Source organism: Lissotriton helveticus, chromosome 2_1, assembly GCF_964261635.1.
Source record: "Lissotriton helveticus chromosome 2_1, aLisHel1.1, whole genome shotgun sequence".
Lineage (NCBI taxonomy): Eukaryota > Metazoa > Chordata > Amphibia > Caudata > Salamandridae > Lissotriton > Lissotriton helveticus.
Window position 1 is genome coordinate 1,286,732,335 of NC_136059.1, and position 15,365 is coordinate 1,286,747,699.

A 15,365-nucleotide genomic window follows, 5' to 3' on the forward strand; every position below is an offset into this window, starting at 1 on the left:
TACCCCGGTATGGAAGTAGTTATCCAGAATTACAGCCTTAACATAACTTCCACATTATCAGGTGCAGGCAGCACAGGTAACAGCGGTGGGGTGGTGGGGCGGGGTGGGCAACTTAACAGACTATGGGACTGCGAAAGTAACATAAAAAAATAAATAAAACCACTTACCTTGTGCTCACTGCATCGCGGCTCGGTGAGTGGTTTTATTTACTTTACTCTTCCTAGCCCGAAGTCTGTCTAGTTCTACCCCAGGAACCAATCCAGTTCATCATGGGCATTAGACTATAATTTGGCGAGGGATTCATGGCACATGGGTACTAGTTCATGGCATATGGGAAGTTCCATGACATAATCGTGCTCTCCCCTTGCAGAATGCTGCAAATGGCATATATTTGTGATAATTCTTGGCATATTGGCATGTAGGTGCCCACCTATAACCTCATTGGCCCTGGTACAATAGTTCGGGAGCAAATGATAAGCTGATGTTTGGGAACAAAATGTATTTAATAAAACTTTGTGTAATAAGCTTTTACTTTGGAAAATGATTTTAGTTTTTGAAAATGGATGTAGTTGACACTATATTGTGCATTGCTTCACAAACCAACAAACTGAACTTTTGCGACAAAATGATTTGCATTTTGAAATATACATTTAAAGCATATATTTGACTGGTAGTCACTATTGCAGTCTGAACTACTATCTATAAGATAAGTGTACATTGTCTGCTGTCTGAACCTGAGAAGTCTCTGATACCCTGACTGACAACACTGCCGCAAGAGAGTGTAAAGTCACTCTAGTTCTGCTCTACTTCCTGAGATCACAATATTTATATGTTTTGTTTATTTTTCCACACTGCCCCCTTCAAGAACTTTTCAAGTCATAAACATAAAAGAAAATTTATTTGTAAGGAAAAGAATGAATATATGAAGGGAAGTAAAATGCAGAAACACAACTATCTTATGGTAACGGATAAATATGCCATGTGAAATTGCATATTCTGTATTGCCTGTAAAACTAGGGCTTTGAAGCCATATTTCCTAATGGAAATTGTTATGAAATATGTGCCGTTTTGTCTTTTTTCTCAAATTTATCTTAATGTGAACATGCCTGCAAAATATAGGGGAAGGTTCAGGCATATCTGGAACAAAATAAATGAACTGGAATTTTCAGATCGTGTTCTTTTGAACACTAGGGCTTTCTAGCAAGTGTAAGTGAAAAATGTCCTGAAAAGTGATTTGTTTGTCACTTTTGCAATACTTTCTTGGAGGGATACCCCTAAATTTCCCCTCAGGAAGCTGAGCATGCTCACTTCTGGGGAAATATTATGCATCACCAGTTGCCACTGTCTCATAGAAAGGGAGGGGTTAACTCCTAAAAACAGATGAGTGGAAAACAGTCCTGATAACATCTTCCCTACACCAATTGGTTAATTTGCCCAAAAGGAAAATATTTTTGCTGAGCAGAAAGCCCTTCAACTACACCGCAATTAAATAAACTTTTAGAAGAGCACATTTTCTAGCATTTCCAAGGAAGGAAATACATGAAATCAAAATTTGAATAGCAACAATCATTAACGTTTGTGTGTGTTCATCCACTTCTGCCAGGTGGTCCACACCGAAATACTCAGGGTTGGATTAATCATTCTTTCAAACAGTGCAATGCAGCAAGTCTCTTTGCTGTGCTGCGTGACAGAAAAAGGGCAGGAATACACCTTATTTACCATTATGCAGATCGTTTCTGTCCTTTCCTACTGCAGGAGCATTTTTGGCTGCCCAGCGCCAATGTAAACACCTGTACATCATGTTGTAAGGGTGCCTGCTTTGTAGGCAGGATTATTTTTGTGAAAGAAGGGATACCTTCCTGCACAAAAACAGTCCTTGAGAGCCAGTTTCCTCTTTCTGTTCAGAATGCAGTAAACTTAGAAAGAGGAAAAAGAAGGACAAATAAAGATATTTCTCCTGGTCACGCTACACATTGGAAGGCATATCACTTTGATGCATTGCCAGGTCATCTACTAATGGTAAATCTGGGAACGTGCCAAAATCCATGGGTGGATACATTGGAACACCCACGCTCCACCCATGGAACATCTCCCCGCCACAGAGAAACGCAAGGCAGTGATTAGCACTGCCTTGCGTTAATCTAGATTTATAAAGCCATGCAGGGCCAAGCCAAGTGGTCTTGCAAGGCTGTATAAGTCTCACTTATGTTTTATGTCACCCTTGCGCCCCCTTGCGTAGTATAAGGGTAACGCAAAACCTTGATAAATATGGACCTCAGTGTTTTGCCTCTGAGTCTAAATTTGTAATGCAATTGGCAAAATTCCTTCAGGCTGCCAGAATGTATCCCATTGTAAATGAAAAATTTGATAACAATATTCTCCAATTCCTGATTCTGTGAAACATATGAATGCTTGTTTGAGCACATATGCACCACTCAGAGGCACTAAAAGGTTTGTAAACCATGTCCAATTTCTAATCTCTAAATAATTTTCATGGATCAATTTCAGAGCATGGTCATATATACTCTATGGGCCTCACTTACGGTTCAGGGAAGCAGTAAACCTTGAACAAATTGTCAGACCCACAGTTTCCCCTCGTTTAAAGTTGAGAAAACTACCAGGTTTCCCACAGTGGAGTCCCAGCTGCATCTAGAATCAGAAAACCTTGGCCTGGCAGCTGGGTCACTGGGGAGTGGCCTATTTAGGGTGGAGCTTCCACCGCTGATTTATCCTGCCTGAGACTGCCATTCAAAACATGACTTTCCTGGGCAGGAAGATAGAGACGTCTCCATAACATGCAGGGAGAAACCTTGGGGACATTTGCATTTTCCTCTGAAGAAAGAAAATCAACTTTGAGGGTCTATGGGCTTGCTCATCATGAAAAAGATAGAATGCCTAGTGGGCTGCACATATACGGTTGTGCACCTGATTACCATTTTTGTGTAGAGTGCATCCCGTGTTATACACACTTTTGGCTAATAACCCCCTTTAGGCAGGTGGGGATCTTTAAAAACATTGAGTGCCTGAAAGGTGGTGATGTGGTTCTAGAGGGTACAGGAGGCATAGGGGCTGCCTACAATGGGACATCTAGGCCCTTTGACAATCATATGTTCAAAAAACTCAATCACCAGCCCATATAGTAATGCACAACACGCCAGAGCAACTATCTAATCTACTGTACCTAACTAAGGAGGGTACACCGTCCTGGATACAACAATGGTGAACCTCAGAATGTAGACTGTGTGGGTGGGTGTGTGAAACCTTATTATATATCGTGTGCGTATGTCCCAAATTGCTTAAAACACATTGTGAGCTATTAAAACCTCTATTTCTTAACACTGGGGTAAGATCAGCCTGCCAGGCTCTTATTCTATCTTTATTGGGTGAATCCATTCCATTGTTAATCCAAATGATAAAAATGTTTAACAATTGCTAAACAACTGTTGGTGTATATGGTTTAAATCTTCTTTGTATAACTATTGTCAATGAACATCTTAATTGTTCAGAAAATATAAGGTTGTTGTTTTTAGGCTACTTGCACTTTAATTGTCCTTGCAGTTTGACCTAAGGATTTTGTATTTAGGTAAGTTCCTTAATTAGGCTCCTAATAATATATGAAAGCAAAGGGGCACTTTATTGTTCATTTGTATGATGGTACATAACGTTTGCAGCCTTTGCGCGTAGGCACTTTATAGGTTATATGCACCAGGTTTCGTATTGTCTATAGTTTTTAATGTCTATTTCTGGGACCTTGACCAATATCTGTTTTTGCTTTATGATTAATGATGGTACATACTGTTTACAGCTCTCACACTTAGGCACTTTATAGCTTATTTGCACCATCTTACTTAATGTCTATAGTTTATAATGTATATTTCTGGGAACTTGACCATTATATGTTATTTGGATTATGATTAATGAGAAACTGCGATTAAAGATGTGACTATGTGGTATCAATGTTCTAGTGCGGCATGAAACCATAGATATTTTTTTTCTTTTTGTATGCAGAGTTGTATATCAATCAGTGTATTTGGGAATAGTTTTTATGCATGATATTAATGTTTTAATTGCAACAATTTTTGTTAATCAAGCAATAAAGAATTATTATTATTATATACTGTACGTTCATAATATATGTTTTCTACATAGTTATTGAATTTAATGCTTTTAGGTTTTGAGTAGGGCACAAAAAGATTTAAATTACACTTTTAAACTAGATCAATGGGAGCTCCTGATGCATTTCCTCGTACCGGATAAGGATCGTATCTCTCAGATTCCATTCCTGCAAGAAAAAATAAGTGCCTTGTCATGTCCGGAATCCGCTGCAGAGATATTTCTTAAGCAGATCTGACAGTATTTAAAAAGTTCTCTGCTCCTCTGTTTAGCAGTGTCAATCATTATAATAGCAGCAGATCAGCTGTTCTTCAAAGGGGAAAATGCAGATCCCACTGCCAAGTGCACGGCTGGCGAGCAGACACACACGGCAGTTTCCACCATGCAGTTAATCTGTCATTGAGAATTATTCTCACTTTCCCCAATTCACCGGGGTCAGTAAACAATAGGCCGTCAGCTAATACAGTTTTTGTTGCATTTAAATTGAATGTGAATTATTAGATGACATTAGAAATGAATCGCTTGCTCCGCTGCACTGGGCTTCATAAATCCTCAGGGTCTCACTGATTAGATAGTCTGCACACGTCATGAATTTCTGAATCTCAACTATTAAATGCTTCGCTCTATTGCTGAATGAATTGCTGCCTTCTTGAGTTTTTTTCTCAAAGGCAAGACAAACATCCTATCTGCAGACACCTAGGAAGATGCAAACAGAAAGGGCCTGGTTCAGGCTTTGTTGGATTGGATACTCAGTCATAGATGTATTACAAGTATATTTATTTATTTTTTCCCTGAGTTTTATATATAGTGCAAACTTGACCCAAAGGTATCAGAGCACTTTACAAGAGCACTAGTTGCGTTACACAAGGACACATTCATTTTTGTTACGCACAGTCAGGGAGATTAAGTGATTTGCCCAGAATCACAGGATGCTGAGAGTCATTGTTGAGACTCAAACCCAATTCCCTAGATTTGAGATAACCCGTTAGGCCACATCCTCTCCCCATACCCTATGGCACTTGTAATACAGCAGACGGTATATCCATTTGTGACAAAGTATCCCATCTGCCAAAGTTTAAATCAGGCCCAAAGTAACTTAGCGCACAGTGCTGTTCACATCCTAGTCGGTGTGTTTGTTGCGAAGTGATTAGTTTGCGCCCTGAGATTCCTTGTAGAATGCAACTGATTTGTTAATCACCACTTCACAAAATGCATATTCATAGGAGCTCACACTTAAAACCTGCCTCTTTCATATTTATGAGGCTGGAGGCATTTCGCGACTCCTGCGAATGCTGTTTGGGACAACAGAGCTTCATCCCCGCGTTAACATTCCCTGCATGTAAAACATTGTTTTTTAAAACCACCCCCCTTCTGATATTGTGGCACAATGGGATGTGGGCTGCTTTGAAAATATATGTTCACATATAGTGAATGACCTTGGGGAAGCATGAAGTGGTTCCCTGGACCAATGTCTGCTCCTTTGACATTGCCATTTTCAAAGCAGAAGCGGTAACTCTAGAACAGCTTCCATTTTGCATACCTGATACAACAGCAAGCCGGGGAATAACATGTGCTCAATGGTTTATGACTGCAGTTGTGGTCACAAATCATTAATACATGGCCCTCCAAATTTCAACATGCATGGGTTCTCCTTTTAATGCTCCCACGTTTTTGCCACTCAGAATGAATTGTAAATGGCATTACCCCCATTGGTCCCTCCAGTCCTCGTCCTATTCATGATTTATAGCGATAACCATCTCTCAGACAGAAAAAAGAACAGAGGAATGCTGGGACCCCTACCCCACCCCCTCCACTTAACCAGTTCTTACCCAGCATTCTTCCTGTTCTTTTTTCTGTCTGCCGATAGAATGGAATGAGGTGCTGGATGCTGCTCCAGCTGGACGGGAGTGACAGTCTTCTCTGGAGTTCATGTCTGGCTGCTGGGCTGTCCTGGACGTTTTTTTCCATGTGCCTGTCGGCGGACGAGGATATTACTAGCCGGCCACTTGCGTCTGGTGCGCCGCCCCTCCCAGGCGGTCCTGGATTGCGGTGGTTGTCTTCCTTGTGGCTGGGCCAGATGGAAGATGCGATGTGGCAGCTGGTTTGCGGTACGGGGGCTTTGCTGGATGTGCCCCAGTATGCCTGCCTACAGGTGTGGATGAATGACTACTGCCCAGGCACTATGGAATGTGGTGCGCACCTGGGATGGCTGGCGGGGGTGTTGCTGTGGCAGATGGTGCATTCAGGAGTCTGCTGGGTGAGTACTGCATATACTTTTCCTTCTTCCTCTCTTGCTACAGTGTGCTTATTATGGCATTACTAATTTTCCACCTGGTGCTTGGTCTTGGCAATATGGGCATGGTCCACTGTTATTCATGTCCACTTCAGCCTGGCTGGCATGGTTCTGTTTGGTGGTCCTTTGCCTTGTGTCCTTCGGCATCTTGTTGTGTATGGGGGCCAGTTTGCATGCCCATGCCAGCATTCCAGCAGGGCGGGAGTGTTGTACGGTTGGGTGGTGGTTGTCCTGTCTCTTGTAGGAGACAAGACTTTAATGAGGGCATCTGTGTGATGGCACCGGGGAGGTTGGAAGCATGGTGCTCTTCCTGGGCGTTTAGTTGCCCTATTGTGGTTGTGTTGGTTTGGGTACCATTTGTGAGCTGTGCCTCTTCCAGCCTCTGTTCGCTTGGTGGGTTTAGCGGCGGTATATCCTGCGCCTCCGTCTTCCTTGGACGGACCTTCAGGTCTGATATGTGGCGCTTTGGCTTCATCCTCTGTTTTATGTGGCCTCGCTGTCTTGTTGTGGCTGCACGAGTCTCCTAGTTAGGGGAATCCTGGTTTGAGGGGGCTGGCCTCCAGGGGGGAGTCCGGTCTTGGCCTTTGGGGTCTGGGGGTCTTGGAGCCTTGGAGGGGGTTGCCTTTTGTGTGTCGGCCCGTGGGCTGCTCTGGCTTGCCTTCCTCTTCTTGCAAAGTGAGTGCCATGGGCCCCAATTGGGGTCCAGCGTTCTGTGCCGGGGGTTGATGGAGTGCGGGCTGGCCTACCAGTCCTTACCGATGGGCCTTTCATCTGTGTCTGCCTTCCCTAGGGGCGGACAGGGACATGGAGAAGGTACCTTCCGTTGGGTCTCCGTTTTTTCTTTTTCTGGCCTCGGGTCTCTGGCCTGGGTGTTGCACGTAGTTGCTTGTTTTCCTGGGCTGATTCGGCCTTCCCGTCTTGGTGCCTGACTTTCAGGTGGCTGGTGGGTGGTTCCTCCTCTTGTCTCTGCCGGCTGGTCTGTGTTTCAGTTTGCTGGATTGTCAGGTGCCTCAGCAGCCATTGGTGGTGTGGCGCTGTTGGCTGCCCTGCTTGTCTGTTGTGCTTTGTGGTTCCCTGGTCCTTGTGGTTGTGACATGGGCATTTTCCTGCCCATTTTTGGCCTGTGGTTGTCTGCATCTCCGGTTGCTCTGGGGCCATCATAGGGCTTTCTGTTAGCCCTTCTGTGGCTGGGGTTGGGACTTACCTAGAGTGGTTCCCGGGTGTTGTCCTTTGCCCCCCGGGTTGGTTTGTTGGCTGGTTGTTTGGTTGGGGCTTTCCTCCTGCCTGGTTTGGGATGGTTGGCCCAGTGTATCGTTGCCCTTTTCCCGGCTGCTGGGTCTGGGGTGTGCAGTGGCTGGTCGCTGTTTGTGTTGGTCAGTGTGTGGCTTGTCTCCAGTGACAGGTGGGTTTGTCTCTCTCCTGAACTATTTTGTCTGCCTTGGTCAACCCTTGGGGTTGCAGTTAGGGGTGCTATTTGAGGCAGGGTTTTCCCTGGAGTGCCTGTTGGGTCTTTGGGATCTAATGGACCTTGGGGGTTTGCCTCGCTCTGCCCTTGGCCCTCTCTGGTTTTTGGGTCCTGGCCAGGTCCTGGTTCTTGTGGCGTCGATTCCTTGGATGTATTTACTTGGCTAGGTTGGGGACCTGTTGTTGGTTTCTATTCCTGTTGGGGTGTTGTGATTTGCTAGGCTCTAACGTCTAGCTCTCCCCCTGTCTTTTCAGGTCTAGGTGGGGTGTGGGTTTCTGGCTGCCTGATCCTTTTGGTTGGTCTTCAGGTGGCTGGTGTTCTTGTGCTTGTCTGGCCTGCTTTCTTCTGGCTGTGGGGGTGTGGGTGGGAGGCGGCTGTGGCTTCCTTGGGCAGAGTTTCAGTTGTTGGGTACCGGTTCCCCCTGCTTTCTTTATGAGTGCCTCGGTCTTGGCCTGTTGGCCTGTCCCTGTGCCCCGGCTTCGGCTTCAGCTCCTTCTCCGAGTTTGGGCCCTTTGGCAGTCATCCTGTGTGGGCCCTGGTGGTTGGTTCTCTTGCTATGGGGACTGGTCCTCCTCTTGGGTTTTCCGTGGCAGTGGTGTCCTCTGAGCTCTCTGGGAGTCAGGATCTGTGAAGTTGGTGAAAGCTTGCTGCCTGGTCGGTGTTTCCTCCCTTCCTGGTTTGGTTTTTTTCAGGCTTGTTTTTTTTCTCTCCTCAAGCACTTGTTCCCTGGTTTTCTGTCTGGGGTTCTGGTGCAGGTGTATTGAGTGTGGCTGTGTGTTTCTTGGCTGGTGCTCTGGGTGTTTGCCTTAGCCCCGGTGGCGGGCTCTTCCTGCTTTTTTTAGGCTGGTCTGCTGTGTTTCTCCATGGTGTTGGTGGGGTTGGTCCCATTGTTGGCCCTGTAGCTCTTCCTTTCCTGGTTGGGGCAGGTGGCTTTTGGGTGTTCCCCTTCTTCCCCTTCGGCTCTCTTATGGGTTTGGTTGTGAGGGCTTTTGGCATTATTGGGCGTTCCTTCAGTTTTCCGCTTGGGGTGCTCCCTGTCGGTACTGCTGCCCTGTCTCTGGGACGGCTTGAGGGGCTTTGGGCATTGGCGGCCTTGTGGCCCTGTGGGAGCCCTTTCAAGCTTTGCATTCGCTGCTGGGGTGCTCGGTCTGTTTTGGTCCTCCGTGTGCCTGTCATTCTGGTGGTGTGGTTGCTTCGGCTACCATTTCCCTTCAGAGTACTGGCCTTTGGGCTCGGGGTATCTGTGGTGTGCCTCCTTTCTGGCCTTGTTTTTAGTTGTCCTTGCCTTGTCACCTTCGTGGTGGTTTTCTGGGCTGGCTTCCTTCTACTCCACAGTTTTAGGGGTTAGGGCTGTGGGGGGCAGGGTGCCCTGATTGTCTTTTTTTCTGAGGTTGGATGCCTCCTTTGTGCCTGTAGTGGCTTCTCCTTTCTGTTTGTCTCTTCAGAAGGTGTTTTCGGCTGTTGTGTTGGGTCCTGGTTCTTCCGGGGCTTTGGTTGTCCCTGTTGGTCTGTCCCTGGCTTTGCTGGTATGTCTGGCCTCTTTGTTTTTTTTCCTTCCGTGGCCTCCTTGCAGTCCTTCTGTTGAGTGTGGTGCTTCCTTGGCAGGACCTCCTCCTCTGGTGTTGGTTCGGGGGCGTTCCCGGTGTGTTGGATGCCCTCTCGGATGTGTGGTGTTGGGTGTCCTTCGCTTTGGTTGTGTAGTAGCGCCGTGGGCTTGCTGGTCGGCTTTTTGTTCGCCTTGGTCATCTCCCCTCTTGTTCCAGGTGTTGCAGCCTTTTTGTTTAGTTGGGACCTTGTGGGCGGTATGCCTGCCTTTTTTTCCTGTGGTTCTCCCATTTGCCTCACTTGGGATGCTGCTTTCAGTGTGGTGTTCTGGATGTTCTTTGAGGGTTTGAAAGGCCAGGTTCCTGGCCTTGGTATGCTTCATAAATCATGAATGGGACGAGAGCTTGAGGGACATTGGGGTAATGCCCTATTACTTATCGGTAATCTTCATTACTCCTTGTCCCGTTGTCCTCATCCTATTCAAGACGTACCTCCCACCCTCCTGGACGGCCGGCCTTCCTATTGGTGGCTTGGTAGTTCAGGAAGGATGCTGGGTAAGTACTGGTTAACTAATCCCAGTGGGAGGAGGTGGGGTAGGGGTCTCAGCATTGCTTGGATTTTTTTACTGTCTGGGAGATCGTTATTTCCATAAGTCATGAAAGGCACGAGGACTACAGGGCCAGAAGTAATGACGATTACATGTAAATAATAGGGCATTTTACGAGTTGAACCATCATGTCATTTTAGTTCATTGAGATCCCTCATTTAGCGACTCACAGCTTCTTATTTTGCACATAGTTTTGTTATTAGTTGAAGTAATAAATCTTGCTTGCTACAATAATAGGAAAATGGCTTAGAACAGGTCACAACTAATTCTGTTTTGAACAACATCCTAGTAACTGTCCTGAGATTAAGTGGTGTAGAAGGACCAAATTGAGAGTTGGATGGTGATGCAAAATCCTATCATTTCTGGAGAAACTGCAGAATCCAATGGATAACTGCTCAGTGGAATTTTCTCCACTTTATAAAGAAGGGAGTGTGGTTTGACGCGGATCTTTCTTTTGGGCCTCAGATAGCCCGTGTGGTGGGGGTCTGCTTCGGCGTCCTGCAAACCTTGCGGAAGGTTTTAGATCTCCTCCCTACGACAGCCCGCAGGACCCTTGTGCATGCCCTTGTCACATCGCGCCTGGATCATGGTAATTTGCTTTATCTGGGAGCCACCGGCAAGGCCATCAACCGCCTCCAGGTGCTGCAGAATGCAGCAGCTCGCCTGATCCTGAAATTTCCTAAAAGATCAGCGTCCAAGACAGCCCTTCAGGCCCTTCACTGGCTCCCAGTAAGGAGCAGGGTTGAGTTTAAAGCCCTCTGCACGTGCCACCGTATTTTGGGCGGTAAGGCACCCGCTCCACTTCAGGGCTTGATCACCCGGTACGCGCCGGCGCGCGCTCTGCGATCTTCCTGGGCAGGGCTATTGAAGGTCCCTAGGATAAAAAAGGCACGCATGGGAGGTAGGTCTTTCAGATACCGGGCCGCGAAAAGCTGGAATGCTTTGCCTTTGGACCTTAGCCTGGAGCCATCTGACCTTGGCTTCAGGAAGAAGTTAAAGACTCACCTCTACACGCAGTAAGCCGGGCTGACCTTAAGTCCTGTGACTCTGTTGACTCCACTCATCACAGCATGGGGACACGCCTTTTGTGCGTAACCAGGCGCTTTATAAATCTCCCTTATTAATATTATTATTATTGTAAGTATAATTATGGAAATTCCTCTGGTGGATTCTCCGCTACATTTAGTACTTTCTTCAGAATTTTAGTTAGACATGCACTTTTTCTGCTGTTCATTGAAATTTTCATTTGTTTAACAACGCACTCAAAATTAGATCTTATGTTATGTGTTATTTCATAGATAATAGTGGTCTACATAGTAAATTTAAGCGTAAGCAATGGCTGCAATGCCCACTCATCTACATTTCTTCTTTGAATTAGTAATGCATGATACAGACTGCAAGGAATACCTATGTTGACACCATTTTCACAAAGCACACAAGAGCAAAGCCGAACTCTTAGTAATGTAATTCATAAAGGAAAAGGGAAAACGTTATAATGTCTGTGTAATATATGTATTCTATGAACGTGGAATGGAGACTTTTAAGAGCAAACTATAAGTGCGTGATGTATGCAATGTATACATTAGCATATTTGTGAAATGAGACATATCTGATTTCTCTGCTACGGTTCCACCATGCACTTTTAGTTTTTTCTAAAACATCACATCCCTTCCTGCACTCATCCTGAAGATACTAGATTGACTGGCGCAAATTTCCGCTGTTTTCCACTACTTATACCAGGTTTGTTTAGGGGTACCTTAAGTGCTCTTGAGAATCGTGGCAATGAAGCATATCAGTAAGGGTTTCTTGCTTAAAAGGGGCACTGGCAGGGCCAGACGGGCTGGGACCCAAAAGCAGCCAAGGCAAAAAATAAGCTCTGCTCCCTCCCTCTCTTTCCACTCAGTCTCTCCGTTCTTTCTCTTCTCTCTCCTTTCACTCTCCCCCTCACTCTTTCTTTATTTCGTTGTTTCTCTCCTTAAGCTACCCACTGTGCTCCTGCCATAAGCCCCAGGGCCGCTCAAGAATCCAGACAGCAGCCATATTCCTTCGAAACAGGCCTGAAACACCTCTAGTCCTCAGGGGAAATGGCCGCATGGATAAATGGGCAGTTTGAAACTGAACACGTGGGAGATATGATCTGATCTAAGCACTGCTTTTCAGCCCTTCCCCTCTGCCTCTCTCCATCCGGTTGTATGACGGAACAACGCATGCAACTACCACACATGCCTTTTCAATGCCGTCAGTACAACGCATGAGTCATTACAACGCAGGCTTTTACAATGAAAATGTTTACAATGCACATGCTTTTACCACCAAAAATATGTGGCAAAGACATGGTTGGTAAAGACATATGTGTGGTAAACATTTTATTAGCAAGTATGAACCCCATATCCGCTTCATACATACCTCCTAATGATACTAGTATACACAATTCCAAACCATTGAGAAGTGTGGCTCAATGATTAGAGCGGCAGACCCTGATGCAGTAGTCTGGCCGGGACCAGGGTTCAATTCCTGCCTCGGCGGGTCTCGGCCTCAATTTCCTCGGACCTGATAATTCTCGCCTCGGTGCCTATTCTAATCATGAGTCCCACTCTGCACCTCTGGGCAATAGCTTGCTCAATCTTTGCAACGGCCCCAACAACGCTGAGGATGCCTGACTTCACCTTGGGGGTGCCCAGGAGTGGGCTCCTCACAGGGAAAAGCCAGGAAGGGTTCCTCGGCGGTATTCGTACAAGCGCCGAGATCCCTACGGGTAGTCGTGCGCTATACAAGTGCGTAATCATTTCATTTCACATCAACACCGATAAACACACCCACAAACATCACATACAAACGTACATCCCTAATTACTCTAACAAGCCACAGACACCTATCGACGTGCATATGTACATGTACCGACACACCACCACCAACCCAAAAAATCACTTGCGCAGCAGATCACACACATATGCCTTTGCCTAATAGCAATCACATTACGCTAATCTCAATATTACTACCACCACACACCTTGTAACATTACTACAAGCACACACAATCACTCACAGCTGAACACACACAACCACGCTTAAAACCCACAATTTAGCCAGGAGCATAGAGGAACGGGACAGTGCAGCAACCCAGGTATGGCACCCTCTAAGTCTCACAGCAGGAATCTTTGCCTGCACTTACCTCCCTCTTAGTGCTCCCAAGATGGTCTGTAGCAAAGCTCAGCAGCACAGCACAATTTCTGAAACAGCAGCATTGAAATGGCTGTTTGGATAATTTATATTGTTAAATATCCAGAGGGGTGAATTCAAAGCGCACTTCTCAAATGGTGAGCAGTGGGCTGTTACAGTACGAGCCATGGGTCTCAAAGAGGTAGGATGGAGTGGTTTCAGGAAAGGCGTGATCATTATTGTCTGTCGTAATTTAAGTAGGGTGGCTCTCTGCATTGGACATCGCCGCCACTGTGTATTGATCTGTGTTGTGAAAGGCGTTGGTGTCAATGTAGTTGTATTGTACTGACCTTTAAATCTTTTACCTCTTATCGTTGTGAAGGCATGTGTGGTAAAGTCATATTCATGGTTAAAAATTCTTGGTAATGCACATGCGTGGTAAAAGCATGTTCATGGTAAAGGATTTGTGGTTATGGTCATGCGTAGTTTTGACTGCGTAGTAATGGCTGTTTCCCTCTCCACCCAACTAATAACAGAAGAGCTGGAGAACTGGGGACCGTTGATAACATCCCTCCTCTTCCTCGAATCATAACAGAAAAGAAGCTGTGTCATTGAGTATGAACCTCAAAGTACTCAATCAAAAAATAAACAAGTCAACACTTTACTGTACATCACCTCATGTTACGTATTATCCTGCGACATTATAAATGTTATCTGTGATGCTTTCTGAATTATGTATGCAATGGAAAAGCACCATGTCTGTGAAATGTTTGTGGTGCTGAAATGTACAACTACTCACAATGGATTTTGAGGAGTAGACAAAAAAATGTCAAAACCCACTCATTTTACAAAACTTTAAACATTGATAACAGCAAAACCTCCATAGTGCTAAGAGTTCAAGAAAGTCCCAACACTTTTCAAGAGTGTGAACCACATTTGCCTTGCTTGTCCTTGTCCGCTCTTCTCTTTCCCTCCTCTTTCCTTGCTTTCACACCTCCTACATTCTACAATTGTGTGAATTATACAGTTAAATGATAATAATAATTACGCACTTATATAGCGCACGACTACCCGGCGGCATCTCGGCGCTTGTACGAATACCGCCGAGGAACCCTTCCTGGCCTTTTCCCTGAGAGGAGCCCACTCCTGGGCACCCCCAAGGTGAAGTCAGGCATCCTCAGCGTTGTTGGGGCTGTTGTAGAGATTAAGCAAGCTATTGCCCAGAGGTGCAGAGTGGGGCTCATGATCAGAATAGGCACCGAGGCGAGAATTATCAGGTCTGAGGAAATTGAGCCCGAGACCTGCCTAGGTGGGAATTGAACCCTGGTCCCGGCCAGACTACCGCATCAGGGTCTGCCGCTCTAACCATTGAGCCACACTTCTCTACGTGTTGCATGGCGCGTTACTCGTGTGTGAGGTATGCTTACCCTAAACATTGTACGCTGATGCATAATTATTTTAGACACATCTAAAATATCAAAAATGCCTATATTTTACATATTCAGAAAGTCTGGATTTGTCAAGGTTTGATTGTATTTCTAGACAGTTTTGTGAAAAGGGTAATCTGCTTTAGTCTGTGAAGAAGAGCACAAGCAGCATGCTAGTTATCTAACTTTGGTGTGGTTATGTCAGCAGTTTAGTAACTTGGAAACCTTGATGGTCTTTACCTTGCTGCACGAATGATCCATAGACAAACCACATGGAGTTGTACAAGGTTGAAGACGTCACTGAACCCATTGGCAGCCGTGGCGGGTTGAACCAGTTCAGGAGGTAGACTAGCAGCCCGACTAGCAGCACAGTCCCTGCTATGCAGGCCCAGAGGGAGAGATCAAACGGTGCCAAGCACGCAAACATATCCACCGTCTTCTCCGCCCTCTTCAGAAGCACGCCCACTGAGTAATCCAAATATCGCGTGGTGAAATCGACCACGTTCTCACGGTCCGGTGTGATGGTTAAAGCAGAAATTCCAATGTCAGCTCTCTGGGAATTAAGTAGAAAAGAAAAAAAAAGACTGTTAGCGCGAAGTGTCTAAAGCATCAGGGCTCCAATATGATTTATAGTACCGCAGCTTATCAAAGAAGAACAGATTTCATTAAAAGTGGCAACCCGGGGCTGTGCTATAGACACTGAGGACGGACAGAGGAAAGTACAAAAGAGGTTAATTGGCGGGCAGACAGTAGGCAT

General features: G+C 45.7%; 1 protein-coding gene across 1 annotated transcript in view; it reads right to left on the minus strand.

Annotated features, from left to right (window-relative positions):
- GRID2 (glutamate ionotropic receptor delta type subunit 2) overlaps positions 1-15,365 on the minus strand; it is a 2,545,914-nt gene that overhangs the window by 468,431 nt on the left and 2,062,118 nt on the right. Inside the window, exon 11 of the mRNA XM_078676229.1 lies at positions 14,849-15,161. Coding sequence (XP_078532355.1) covers positions 14,849-15,161 — 313 coding nt within the window. The remainder of the gene's footprint in view (positions 1-14,848; positions 15,162-15,365) is intronic.